This window comes from Solanum pennellii, chromosome 11 (assembly GCF_001406875.1).
Source record: "Solanum pennellii chromosome 11, SPENNV200".
Lineage (NCBI taxonomy): Eukaryota > Viridiplantae > Streptophyta > Magnoliopsida > Solanales > Solanaceae > Solanum > Solanum pennellii.
The window spans coordinates 5,958,165-5,972,771 of NC_028647.1; the positions used below are offsets into that span (position 1 = coordinate 5,958,165).

The 14,607-nt window shown below is 35.5% G+C and overlaps 1 protein-coding gene across 4 annotated transcripts in view; it reads left to right on the forward strand.

Moving 5' to 3' along the window:
- Nucleotides 1-3,104: 3,104 nt before the first annotated feature.
- LOC107003086 (ALBINO3-like protein 2, chloroplastic) overlaps nt 3,105-14,607 on the forward strand; it is a 17,149-nt gene continuing 5,646 nt past the window's right edge. For 2 of the 4 annotated variants that reach the window (XR_003575297.1, XR_003575298.1), the window contains exons 1-12: nt 3,105-3,664; nt 4,181-4,287; nt 5,310-5,437; nt 5,859-5,930; nt 7,997-8,098; nt 9,392-9,451; nt 10,424-10,489; nt 11,673-11,720; nt 12,217-12,393; nt 12,487-12,542; nt 12,633-12,750; nt 12,859-13,141. Coding sequence is in view for 1 of the 4 variants with exons in the window: in XM_015201335.2 (XP_015056821.1) it covers nt 3,270-3,664; nt 4,181-4,287; nt 5,310-5,437; nt 5,859-5,930; nt 7,997-8,098; nt 9,392-9,451; nt 10,424-10,489; nt 11,673-11,720; nt 12,217-12,393; nt 12,487-12,542; nt 12,633-12,750; nt 13,052-13,141 (1,419 nt within the window). In the remaining 3 variants the exon portion in view is untranslated. The remainder of the gene's footprint in view (nt 3,665-4,180; nt 4,288-5,309; nt 5,438-5,858; nt 5,931-7,996; nt 8,099-9,391; nt 9,452-10,423; nt 10,490-11,672; nt 11,721-12,216; nt 12,394-12,486; nt 12,543-12,632; nt 12,751-12,858; nt 13,142-14,607) is intronic. The other 2 variants (XR_003575296.1, XM_015201335.2) reach the window with 2 other exon arrangements.

A 14,607-nucleotide genomic window follows, 5' to 3' on the forward strand; every position in this document is an offset into this window, starting at 1 on the left:
AGGAATACCACACGGTGATCGATCCTTACCTCTAACGACTTCTTGTCATGGAGAAAGGAGAAACATGCATGGTTCCCATGGTTAAGGCACCGAAGACAGAAGGGAAGGTCTGACTAACGGCCATGCAGCTCAAGAAAAATCCTAAGAAGGAGAAGTCGACATTTTTAGCCACCATTACAAGTTTGAAAGAAGACAATGGTTCTAAGAAGTCCTTGCCACCAAGCATGAAGAAGCTTCCAAGAGAGAACAACGTCGTGATGCCAAAGAAGCCGCCGAGGCGCTTGTATCCTTGGAAGGAGGTAGATTGTGAGGCCGAGTTAGAAGAGATAAAGAAGCAATTGAAAAAGTTGCGCGAGGGCATTGATCGAGTCAATGGACTATTGGTCGCGCGTACGAGAAGACAAGACTCGGTCGCTGATGAAGTGACGATGCGACGCGGTCGTCGCATCAATAGGTGGGGGAGAGTGTTACGTCCCGCCACATCATAGTTAAATTTTGCATCCGGATAGAGACGGAAGGGTCTAGAGTTGTGGAGAGGTTTGCGGAAAACTCTAGAACCTTCTAGATTAATCAAGAAGACTAGAGAGTTCTCTACAATTCTCTAGAATAATTTAGATATTTCTTGAAAGGCTTTGGAAGTTCCTAGAAAATATAGACTTTTCTAGAATAGGGACCAAAGTGTAAATAACTTAGGGACTTGTAAGTAATTTTTATTTACACTTTAGCCCTAGGTAGTAGTATAAATTGGGGGGGGGGGGGCTCTCATTTGTAATCCAAGAAAGTTGTAAGCAATCTTCCAAGCAATAAAAGTCTTCTTCCAAAAGTTCTCTAAGTCTTCCTTTCATTCTCTTAGCGATCTTAGTCTAAAAAGGCTTACTTGAGCTTACAAGATCGTGAAAGATTCGTGAATAAGTTTTCAAGTGCCGCACAGAGTCTTAGCAAATACTCTAAGCCGTGACTGAGTACTCTATATTGGCTGTTGAAATTGCTACATGTGTCCCAATAAGTAATAAATGTTGCAAATTTGTTTAGCTAACCCACTTTGGTTGAATATTCACTCTCGCTTACTCTCTCCTAATTAAAGTTGATTAAGATCTCTCTCCTCTTTATTTCCAAATCTCTCAAACAACATACATGAACAAAAAGAATTGAATTCACTAAGATAATAAATCAATCAAGTATTATACATATTTGATTTTTTGATTTGAAAAAAAAATCCAAATTGAAATCCAAAAAGCATTTGGATTTGATTTGAAAATAAATCAGTCTAGATATAAATTGAATTCTTAAAAAGAAAAATACTTTTTAGTAATAGATGTTTAATTATAAATTTCAAATCTCAATCAATCAACTACTTCTCAAAATTGGTATATTATCAATCTTATTAATGGTTCAATCGCCGGTAAGTCAACTTTTCCTTTTCAAACTTGTCGACGGTATTGACGACGACAATGACGTGGAACATAATGTCAGCTCCTTTTCATCCCCTAAGAGGATAGTGCTCGTCTCAGAAGGGTAATAAGACCTTAGTATAGTATAAGTGTGTCTGAAATTTTGTGCATAGATTGAGGGGGTACTTGTGCATTATCCCTAGATTGGGAGCTCCTTCGATAATTTACTCTATATAGTTGCAGCTATCCAAAGTTTCACTCTACTATGTCCAAAGAGTAAAATGTGAAATTCTTACTATTTATTTAAAATAAGGCTCGTGTGCTTTACTTGAAAAAAAATGTACAAAGTGGTGGTCATATTGTATTATTAAACAAAACGAGTTTAATACTGAATCTGCTTGGATTGATTTATTTTAAGTGTTTTTAAGGTTGAAATAATTTTAAAGCATTTTTATAGTATTTGGTAAATTAAAAAGGCATTTTAAGCACTTATATCTAAACTTTAAAAAATTATAATTAAAATTCCTAACTTATGATTTTAAGTTTATAATCCAAGTTTAATGTTATCAGTTAATTTATTTAATTTTGGCAGTTGATCATATTTGTTATGATGAAATTTTGAATTATGCGATTTATAATAAAATAAATGTAGAAAATATGCATTATTTCAATAATTTTTTTTATCACAATTCGATTTGGCTTAATAAGTCTGTTATACCTTGTAACTATTTCTCTACTTTACACACAATTTCACTATATGACATGAGGTGATCAAGCACCTTTGTTCTTCGGAGAAGAAGAAAGTTCTGAATTTGATTCGAAGAGAATTCAAACATGTAGTTTGTTTTGTAAATTCTCTAATTTATATAGTTATTACCGTATTTTTTTTAACTCACATAATCTTTGATACAAATCTGTGGTGCGAACTTAATATTATATCATTTCTCTATCTCACAGACACGAAGTTAACTATATCAATTTATGTTATAAGTTTTACTTTTTAGATTGTCATTTGTGAATTAAGGCCATGTTTAGCGATTTTTAATTATTGAAATAAGTCGTAAGAGAAAAAATAGATAGTGAAATAACATAATAAGTAATAACAAAAGGAAGAGAAAATGCAAAAAAAAAAAACATTTGAGACCGACAAAAAAAATGTTAACCTCACGACGAGAGGGAGTTGTTCGAATGGTAAGCACCCCTCACTTTCAAGCCGAATGTTGCGAATTTGAGTCGCCAAAGGAGCAAAAGGGGTGGGAGCTCCTAGGGAGGGTAAAAAAAATGTTAACTTCACCCAATCAATCTATACTACGAAACCAAATAATAAAATCAAGAATAAAAATATAAAGTAAAAAACAAAATATTTTTCATTTTAGATTTTTAGATGCATCATTTATGCCTCTTTATAAACTTTTTATATCTTTTATTCAAGTCCATAAACATTGATTAAAAGTCCCTCGGGGTAGCCCGGTGCTTTGAGCTTGGGACTTCCACGTTAGAGGTCTCAAGTTCAAAATCCCTTGCCAGCAAAAATAAGGGATTTGCCTTCTGGGTCGAGATCGTCGCACCAGACTTGCCCATTACTGATTATATTTTCTATTTGATTTACAAACTATTGTATATAAGCGAAGATTTTATACCCGGTGTGCATCCAAAGAATCGTTGATTAAAAAATAACTTATTCCACATTTAATTTAGAATATTTCTTATAGATTTGTGTTCTCAGAAATTTTATATAGGATATTAGCACTTTCTATTAAGAAATTAATGTTTTCTTTTAATGAAATTATTAGTAGTATAATTTTAATTTTAAGTAAGTTATTATGTTAATCCTGGTTTCGTTGTAACCCGCCGTCCGATACCAACCGCCGGTTCATCATGTCGGTTCAGAGATTCCTCCGGCACCGCCGCTACTCTCGTAATTCGCCGGAAATATTCTTTCTCCACAATTTCACTTCTTCGGATTCTCACAATAAACCCTCAAACCCTTCCGATCACAACCGTGGGCACAACCGGTCTGTCCATTTTCTGAACTCGTTGTTACCATCAAAGCGGCAATTTTTTATTCCGCACAGTGTTTCCTTCTGCCGTTCCTTCTCCACTGTCGACTTGCGAATTGGTAACATCAGTGACGACTCAGTGGTTACTCAGAAAGAGAACACCGATTTGTTGATCAGCGAAAATATTAGTGCAAATGTTGAGGAGTCCATTCTTCCAGTACGTGCCTTGATTTCGTTGCTGGATGGTTATCATGACCTCACTGGCTTCCCATGGTAACATACTCCATTGGTTCCAAATTTTTTGTTAAGCACGTTTATATAAATTTTCAGAAATTATAAGTTTTTTGCTGGTATTTTTAAAATTCCTAGTTTCAGTGTAAAATTGTAATGTAGTTCTAAAAATGGCTTTGATAATTGATTCAGTAAGGTGAAAAGAGCCATGTTACCCAGCTTGAAATTCATATACAGAAGATAAGCAAACAATGCAGAAAATTCTAGCTTGTGAACTGTATATGGTGGAAAAATAACTGCTCTGTCCTTACCTTGCCAAAAGAAAAAGTTCAGTCTTCATTAATAGGACTCAACTTTTACAAGGGCTATTAATTATGCACAAGGATTGACCAGTTTTTCAACCACTGAGGAACATTTTTATTGACGAAGTTCCTTCTAAAAGCCCGTAGAACAGTTTGTAATGTCTTGATTTAGTATTTTCTTTTTCTAAATTTTATCCAATGCTAGTATATGGGCCCTTGATTTTGAAACCATACACTGTACGTACTTGGTTTGCAGGTGGATCATTATAGTTTCTTCAGCAGTGGCTTTGAGGCTTACGTTATTCCCGTTTGTATTATTGCAACTCCACAAGTTGAAGAGAATTGGAGAGTTATTTCCTAAATGTGAGGCTTTGTTTTCAGCACCATTGATTTCCTTTTATCTGATGCTAATTTTGGAACTCAAAAGTAGTATGGAGTGAAAGAGGGGAATGAGTAGGTGGGCCTCTTTTTCCTTTGGTTGGAATTTCGGAACAATGATATTTAAGGCCTGTTGTCCATTCAAATTATTTCATTATCTCAACTTCAATTTGAGATTTATTGCCCATAAATGTGTGTTTTTAACTTCAACTTGAAATAGAGAATTTGAAGTCAAAATACTTTGTTTGAGGAGTATCTCAAGTGAAACAATGGTTTTTACTCTCTAAACTTCAACTTTTGTTTCCAAGTGAAATTATGTCCAAACACAACAAACTTCCCAATACTCTTTTCAATTTCACATTGTCGACATGCCTATTTAGAGTATTAAAATCTGCCCAAGATTTACTTAACTTGTATATACTTTATCGTCAGTTCTACTTCTTTCCCTCCAAGTGCTTCAGTATATAACTATATATTCACTCTAGAGTAGAGTTGGCTATTGTTTCATTTAATAGTTCATGTTTCTTGGGGTGCTCTTCTTTAAAATGAAACTTACACAATGTTCTCAAGAGGATGGCTTAGTGGTTGAGGCATGAGAGCAACAATGTGGACATGCCAGGTTCAAATCCCAGCTACAATACTTGGTATTCCCGTATGCTTCAGCCTTGATGGGCATGATTTGGGAAACTATGCTTGTGATCCAGCCAAGTTGCCCTGCAGATCAGTTGAGGAGGTGCTCTCAAGCTAGCCCCCACACTACTGATTAAAGAAGACATGAAAAAAAGAACTAAGATAACTTTGCTAATGCCTGCTATTTTCTTTGTTCTGTAAAGAATCAATCTCATAATGACATGTCCACCCTAACAAATATAGACAAAAAAGAAAGAGTGAAGAGGCTAGCCTCAATGAGTTGTTTGAGACGGTGGACATAATATTTTACCTCTTAAAAGAGATCTTTGCACACCAGAAGCTATTAATTTTAACTGATCTTTTTATGCATTTTTTAGTGCCTCCTCCACTGCCTCCGCCTATGTCAGGAAGGAGTCTTAGAGACCAACTTAAAATCTTTTTCAAGGAGAAACGAGCAGCAGGCTGTCCTTCATTATTTTGGTACTTCGCCTCTCTGACAGTTCAGGTGATACTCCTATATAATTTATTATATCAAGTATATTTGCCTCTGATGACTTCCCATATATATGCTAGATAATTGACTCTTTTTCATTATACATTATAGAACACTGAGGAAATTGCTACATTTATTTGAAAACCATGCGAAGAAAACAAAAAATTGAAAGTCTTCATGGTTTAGAATTGATTATTTGCCTATTTAGATGAGTAGAAGTTAGACTACAATAAGTTATGTTTCGTTTTCCGTGTCTGTTTGCTTTGTTTTAGAAGACTTCACACAAAAAAGTAGATCCATATTGATGTTATTTTTATTGTCACATTCAGTTGAAGCTTTTGAAATCTCCGCATGAAATTTGGTACTTCATTGATGATAGTAGGATGTTGTAGATTAATTTTGTCATATTGGTCATGATCTTTATGCATTTTAGGTGCCCTGCTTTCTTCTTTGGATTACGACTATTAGAAGAATGTCACTGCGTCATCATGAAGGCTTTGATTGTGTAAGAACACCCTTTTTCATATATGCAATTCTTGTGCAGGATTGGTTTTCTTTCTGCTATTATAAGTTTTCTCTTTCTCCCCTTAATTTTGCTTAGTTTGGTTTTGTATCATTATCTTTTACAAGGCTCAATTGATACACCTAGTCAAAAGCTGACTGTATAAGCATTGTTGATACATATAACATGCTAGTGAAAAACTGACTGTATAAGCATTGTTGATGCATATAACATGCGATTCGACAACATAGCGGTGAAACTAAATGGTAATTCTCAAGTAAGTGAGGCACTCAATATATGCAACATAAATAGTAAATAGTTCGCTTGGCTTGTTTTTTCCTCTTCTTTTGCTTCGTCGCATCTCCTCCTGCAAACAAAGAGCGCATTTTACACACATCCAATGAGGTTTTCGTTTTTTTTTGAACTAGTAACTTGTATACCTCAACATTAAGGGCTATGGTGGCCACCTCCAAAAAGTAGTAACAGAGAAGGGAGGGGAAAACACAGAAATACTTACCAAGAACCTTTTTCCTTTTTGATGGCAAGGGAAACCCCCAGCCGCAACCCTTTGGGTGCGCACAGGGTACACTAATTGGATTTCCTCTTCTATATTTTGTTCTTTACACCAAAAACCTAAGGAAGTAATTACTTTCCATTTAATCTTCTTTATTGAGCTCCACCAGATACAAGCAGGTACGGTTCTCCACCACTTCTTTTGACTCTTGTTGATCCCCCTTCTGATCCAACAACTCAATAAGTCTGCTGGTGTTCTGGCATATACAAGTGTTTGTTGGTTTCCAGAGTCTCTTTGCATAGTAAGCATCTAGAAGCTATTGTGAGGCTCCTTCCCTGTAATGCTTCATGAGTCAAACAAGCTCTCCTAGCTACCAACCAGACAAAACACTTAAATTTAGTGGGAGCCACACTCTTCCAAACAACACTCGATGGCCCTTTCTAATCCCATTTTGAGGAGTGAAAAACCCCGCTGGCTCTCTATTTACTAGCACCGGGTATCTGTCACTTGTGATGCAAAATTTGATCCATCGAACTCATTTGATTACAGACTCACCTGATTTCAATCTCCAGCCAAGAGAGCTTCATTGGCCACTAGGATGTCTAGACCTATGCAATGCCCACACTAAGATCTCAAGTGTTGATTTGGTCTTGAACCTTACTTTGGACCTAGTAAATCTGATACCTGTCCGAGGGAAGTCAACTTGTTGGTGATAGTAACAAAATTTAAGATCCCTCCCTTGCCTCGGAATATGTCTCACGTCCCACACTTTCATCAGGGAACCTTATCTTATCGAAATTCCTTTTTATAACCCATGTTACTTCCTATCCCAGACTATTCTATTGACTGTCATTTTCCCAATTCTCTATTTTGGACTCTCACGTTCTACTCCATGAATTCCCAGAAAATTCCAGTCAGTTATACCATGAATTCTCCTGTCTGCCTCTAGCAGAAGTCATTTCTTTTCTCATCCACCTCCCTCTCTACACGCTCCTCACTGCTGTCTTCACTTTTTCTATGATAGTAGTTGATAGAGAACGTCAAATTATTTATGAAGGACTTTAATATCCAAGTATATAGTTTCTTCTTACCAAATTGGTTGGACTTTTATAGATTAAGTATATTGTTTGTTCTTACCAAATTACTTTAGTTACTTTGTCCCAATTTATGTGGCACTGTTTGACCTGACACAAAGTTTTTAAAAAGGAAGACCTTTGAAACTTGAGGTTTAAAACAAACCGTAGATATTTGTGTGAACTATAAATAATTTAATTAGGTAACTTGAGAATTTTAAAGTTGAATTGTTTCTAATTATAGAAGAATGACAGTCGTTTAGGGAAAAAGTAAAAAGGAAAAGGCTACATAATTTGGGACAAAGGGAGTAGTAGTCTAATTCCTGTATGATAAATCATAAAGCTTTGAAACTTTTTTTAGTTTAAATATTCTGTCCACTTCCGTTTCAGGAAAAAATAAATATTCTGTCCACTTCCGTTTCAGGAAAAAATAAATATTCTGTCCACTTGATGATACTTATTCCCATTTCATTTCATTTTAGGGGGGCATTCTTTGGTTTCAGAACTTGACCGAGGTCCCTAGTGGTGTTTTAGGGCCAGTCTTTCCATTACTGATTGCTGGATTGCATTATATCAACGTTCAGGTATATTGCTTTTATCGACCTTGAGATTTACTGCCATTCTGTTTTCTTGTCGTCTTTCTTTGTGGAAACTGGTAACAGAGTTTCATTACGGGATTAAGAGACCTGTACCTTGTACTTGTCCTTGATACTAGCTACATTTTCATATATAATTTCTTTTTCCTTTTCTGTTTGGAGGGTGAACTGTTATCCAATATTACTTATGTTTAGGTATTTGATCGTCAACATGATCAATTTCGTGCTGGTTAACCAGCATTTAATATTCAGACATGTTCTCTTGGTTCCCACCTTGCAATGGCTGGTGGGTCTTGGATACTGTTTAATGTTTGGGGCAGGCCTGAAAAGTCGAGGTGTGTGCAAGTACTTTGTGGAATAGTCGAGGTGTGCGCAAGTTGCTTGGACACCATCGCAATCCAGAAAAGAAAAAGAAGAATGTTCTTTACCACACACGACTTTAGCAATTGGTTCAAGAAGCCATCTTTTATGGTCACAGTTGCAAAATGTAGTTCAAGTAAGCTACAGTTTCAGGGTATGAGATAAGACTTGAACAGGGTCTATCTAAAGGCATAATTCAATTTTCATTTCACTCAACTGCCGAAGCCGAAAAGCTTTCACCCAAAAAATGATGCAACAGTACAATGGAAAAGATTTATCTTATATTGCCTGTATTTCTTGTGGCTGTGAGTTATAAGAATAGAGAAGGTTGACCTGGGGAAATAACAGTGTGTTTTCGGAGGATGAGATGGATAAAAGTTCTGACAGTGTGACGTGAAATGCGAAGCGAAAGAGAAAGAATCACCAATAAAAGGGGCTGGAATGAGGAAGAAAAATAACCAACCAAAAGATGAAAGGGAAAGAAACAGACGAGGAAAGTGGGAAGAATATTATAAGTAGTTGGTAATTTATTGGTGATGGGATTCAAATAGCAGAATTCAAAAACATGATATGATGTTAGCTAAACTAAATAGTGTTATCTTCTCGTGATAAAAAATATAAATAAATAAGAAATAAAAACATCAAGGGGCTACATTTAAAAGAAGTCTTTTCCTAATATTTCTCCTTCCCTTGCGCACCAAATGACTTTTATAAACTTGTCTCGTAAATGGAAGGGAATATAAGGGGGGAAAACAAGTTTCCAGAAACACTTTCTTGAAATTGATTATTTTGAGAATGCCGCACAGTGTATTCGAGTATATAGTATAGTGAGCTTGGTTAGTTTCTTATGCAAGTGATATTCGAGGTGTTTTTTCCCCATGCTTTTTGATAGAGATGATCTCTCTCTTTCTGTTACTTCAGGTATCTTTTCGGAAATCTTCAGTTGAAAAAATGAGTGGATTCGTGGGATTAATAGCCAAGGTCAGTACTCAGTAATCTCTCAGAAATTTATGCAATATATCCTCATACTTTGATCTAAATGTGATTTTCGTCAATTTGCGGTGTAATAAAGGGACTTAACCAATCTCTATTCAAACTCCATTTGTGGAGGTGCATCTTTAACTTATCGATTATCTTATTACCACAGTTAACCAATCTCTATTCAAACTCCATTTGTGGAGGTACATCTTTAACTTATCGATTATCTTATTACCACAGTTATCCAAAGAATTTGAGAAATTCTAAAAATTCTATCCTCCTATCCAAAAAGAATGCCTAGTTTCGGAGTACGAGTATCAAATAATAGAATTTGTGAAGTGAATTCGGATATCGATTTCTCAATCCTTTGAAAATAATTTAAGTATCTAGAGATATAAAATTATTTTTTGATAATGTTAACATATTATTCATCAGCATAAAGCTAGTGCTGGGCCTGACCACTCTAGAACAGAAAGTAAAAGGCCTATATATTTCACAAGGCTTCCAAAAAGTCTGGTATGGAGTCCGCCTCCTTTATACAAAATTCTTCTCACCCTATCAAATTATAATTCATCTTCCTTTTTCGATTAGCAGTTTGAAATCCTTTTCCCTTATTAAGCTCTCCCATTGGAGCAATTTATCCGGTGTTAATGATATATTACCCTTCTTAGATATCATTAGCGACCATTCTTTTTGTTCTCATGAGTTAACCATGTTTTTGTGTGTGTAACTTGCATCTCCTTGATGCCTTTCAAATACAACATCTTACTTCATCAAAAAACTAAAATATGTTTGTTAAAATATTAATAAATCAAATTGAATGTCTACGAACGTGTGAGGTGTTATGGGAAAACTCTCAAATTTAGGCTCGTAAACCTTGAAAACAAAAATTAGGATGTTATCAATAGTTTTCTGTTTTCCTGATGATAATTTTGAGATGCAAGTCTTAACACTTCCGTTTTTTTTTGGTTACAGTACTACAAGAAGTACTTGGAAGTCCTGACATTACCCATTTTATTTATTACATTCCATATGCCCCAGGTAATCAACCATTTGATTCCAAAAAAATATGTGCTGTAGGATTTGTCCATTTTTATGTTTGAACTTGGCATCCCATGTTTTCCTTAATTATTTTTAGCTTTGTGGTCTAATTGTAAGATAACTTGAAGAAGGAAACTGATTTTTTATCTTTGAACTGTTTATGTTGGTTTCCCTGGAACATTATTTTGGTCTGTTAATTTATTGGTCTCAACAGTAGCTGGAATCATTGTTTTCTTGAAAGTTGTTAATGGAGGCATGCTTTTGACTTTTCTGTCCATTCTTTGTGACCCTTTTTATCTTAAAATTGTTTTCTCCATTTAAGGAAAAAAGGGTTTATGGTATTGTAAATACACTGTTTTTTCTGCTTTGAATCTGAGTATCTCAGTACCTGAGCAATTCATCATGTTAGAGCTGTGAATTGGAATAGTCGGGATGTTCTTGCTTTTCTAGGTGGTTTGCATCATGATTAGCTTGAATGCGTACCTAGGATTTCTGGACAGTTGGTCACTCATGGTAGGAGATTTTTGTCATCATAATTTGCAGCTCTATGGCTTATCTTTTGCTTTTATAAAGTTATTAGACTCAAACCATATTATAATTGGATGGATTGTAAGTAGTATAGCATGATTTAATGTTTTTGTCTGATAGGGTTAGTTTCTCTTGCGAACTGTTCTCTTTTTTATTCCTGAGAGATGGATTGTACTAGGCATAAGACATGCAATTAATGTAATTGATATAGTGATGAACAAGTGGCACATCAATGGTTGTTTGAAATTGGTGAAAGCTGAGCTTTGGAAGTTAATGAGTTGCCAATTGAACTATGACCTGACGAGACTACCCGAATAGTACAATATAAATTTGGCAGAACGGGAAGCCCCAATGAATTTTGAAGTTGGTGATGGATGGAGAAACTTGATTTAGTTGTCTGTCAGGTTTTATGTGAAAGAATGGTAGCAGTGGTGGACTGATCACATGCAAATAGATATTTACATTGATGGGTCACTATCTTTTTCTTTAATCTGCTTAAAATTTTCGGTGTTGGGTTGGAGAGCAGGAGAGGGGATTGCAAAATAAAGTAATTGCATTGTCTTTCTGACTCATTTGCTTGCCTTTCTATCTTGATATACCTGACAAAGGATTGTGTGCATGACATGAAGTTTTTGTTTATATTTCTATTTTTCAGGGGAGTTTAGTTTTTTGGCTTACCAATAGTTCGATGACTGTTATTCAGGTATCTCTTCTGAAGTATTCTTCCTAAGGTTCCTCATCCCAACTTTATTTCTTGCTTGACTGGGCGTGCCGACAAATGCTTAAGTAGTCTGTTGTTGTAGGAAGTTTTGTAACCTCTCATGTTATCCACTAGATGCCAAGAGGTTTTATTACACAAAAGGCATTAAGTTTCAAATTTGCTTTTTCCTCCTCCTAACGTGGAAAGAGAGCATGATAGATGAACTACTAGATAATGAAGATATAAATTTTTCTTCAAACTTCCCTTGGAAAATGTCTATGCTCTCCTCTTTATTTCACTTTTGCTCCCTCTAGACACACTCTGTTTAGCAAATCCTACGTAGCTGACATTCTCTTTTGTAAATTTTTCCTTGTCTAATAGCGGTCGTTGAAAAATGTTGTGTCTTAGGGTTGCACTTCGCACATCTTCATGAACCAATCGGTGTGGTGAGTATTGGAAAAATTTTGTTTCTTAGAACTCATTACCTTTTTATATACAGCAACTATCTCTAAACCATCCAAATGTTCGCAAGAAACTGGGGCTACCTCAGAAGGATCCTCAATCAGAAGCTGCACATCAGAAAGAGTTGGGTAATACTGGAGAAATCAAAATAGATCCATCAAAAAATCAGAGCAAAATATGTGTCCAGAACATATCACCTCATGAATTGGTTAATGTTAGTAACTATTTTCGTTTCCTGATATTGAGACTTGAAATGTTGAATTTATCTTGCTGCTTTCTAAATCTTCGTTTGTTGAAATCTCATCAGCTCTCAATCAAACTCTTAGCAGGAGGACGTAAAGCTGAAGCTATGTCCTTTCTACGGTATTTCTCTCCTTTAATAAAAGCAATCCTCACCGCCTCATTTCTTTTTCCCTTCTCTGTAGCATCCTCTTTTTAATATCTGTGTTACAGACTTGCTATCGCCAAGGATCCTGAGAATGTTCGAGCTTTGCTTATTATTGGCCAGACACTGTTGCAAGATGGTTCCTTACCAGAAGCTACTGAATACTTGGAACGTACCATTGTTAAGGTTTGAGTTTGAAGTCCCGCATTTCAGTTTGAGTTTACTGATCTTCTTGATGAAGAAGATCAATTGGCTTTCGTGGACTAAGAATTTCCTGAATGTTATTATTTTCAGTTCATGGGAAGGGTGACTGAATTTGGGAAGTCAAAATCTGTTTTTCTATATTTGGGCCTTTTACAGTTTATGTAGTATGCAGTTCACTATGCAGAAAACTTCATTTTTCTAAGTGATCTTAACTTGGCTGCTATAATCCAGCAGAGTTGATTTGTTACTGGTCATTGATCAAAGTCAATTTCTGCAAGTTCAGCTTCTGCTAAAGGAGAATCAAATGGAAATTGAAGATGTAGATCTGCTGATTCTATCATCTCAATGGGCAGGTGTTGCCTGTATACGGCAGGTAATGGCATTTTGACAAAATGGCTTGATGATTGACTTATAAATACAACTACTATGCCTCGATCCCGAGCAAACTGGGATCGGCTATATGAATTCTCACTGACCACTCCATTCAAGTTCATCTCAGACACCATATTTACTTGATATAAACCAATAATAATTCTAGTCACAGATATTGAGTACCTTGCATCATTTATAGGGGATGGCGGAGAGCCGACAATAGAGAAACCATGTATATAGGGGATTTATTTTGGGTACACTTTTAGTGGGTTGGACTGTTGAAACACTATTGTGGTATAATTTTAAATTATTTTCAGACGAGAAGGTTTCTATACAAAATTTCCCTCTTCCTTTTTCTCTGGGGTTGTAGTTGCTAGAAGTTTCATCTTAGTTCTCTTTTCTATTCAAATGTTTTCGTGAAATTCCTCATTATCTACAGTATGTTTAGCTTGAAATTCCTCAATCATTCATCTTCCATTTTTATGTACTCTCTCTGGTTCAATTTGCTTGTCCTACTTTCCTTTTTTGTCCGTTTCAAAAAGCATACCTCTTTCTTTTTTGGCAACTCTTTAATTCCAACTTTCCATATGACATGTTTAAACCACAAGATTAAATGACATTTTGATACATTTGATATATCTATAATTTAAGATCACAAGATTCAAAAGTCTTCTTTATTTTCTTATACTCCATGCCAAGTCAAAATAGGATAAACAAATTGAAAGGAGGGAGTATGTTATTCTTATAGACCCCACATGCCCCTAAAGGCCTGCTGATGCCTGATTGCTGCTCTTCTATATAATGATAGTGAGGAGTCAACGTGGACTCCCCCAATACCTAGCTGCTCTTCCCCCTCCCCTCCCCATATTCTAGACAAACTGATTAGTCTTCCTCCTTGTACTTCTGCCATGTCCATTTATTGAAGGAAATCTAGCCATTGCATGTTCTCTCTTTACTTTTTTTCACTATTCTAAATTAGCTAAACCTCAGTACAAGAAGTATGGTAGATTTGTTTTGGTTATTGTGAATGATCAAACTAGATCAGTGATTATTATCCCTGGAAATAAGCCTATCGAGGGGTGGTTCGGACTTGTAAGCCGCATTGCAAGCTTAATAAACAGGGGGTCTTTAATGTAAGTTACTAGCCCAGTGTTAGGTTATTTAAACCGAAAATAAACCGAAAAAGCCTTATTCTGATGGGAAAGTAAAAGACTTGGAGTAGCATTAGATCAATCTGAACACGTATACAGATAAAAATGGATCAAAAGTTGCTAGTTTTGATGGAGAAGTTCATGTCTAATTAGAGTAGCAATATTAGCTCACCTCAATTTGTCTAACTTTTGGCATATGTAATTGTTTCTGCTTGAAGATCATCAAAAGCTAATGAGTGGATGTATGTCTTTGTAAAGAACTTGAGGCATATATATATATATATATATATATATATATATATATATATATATATAT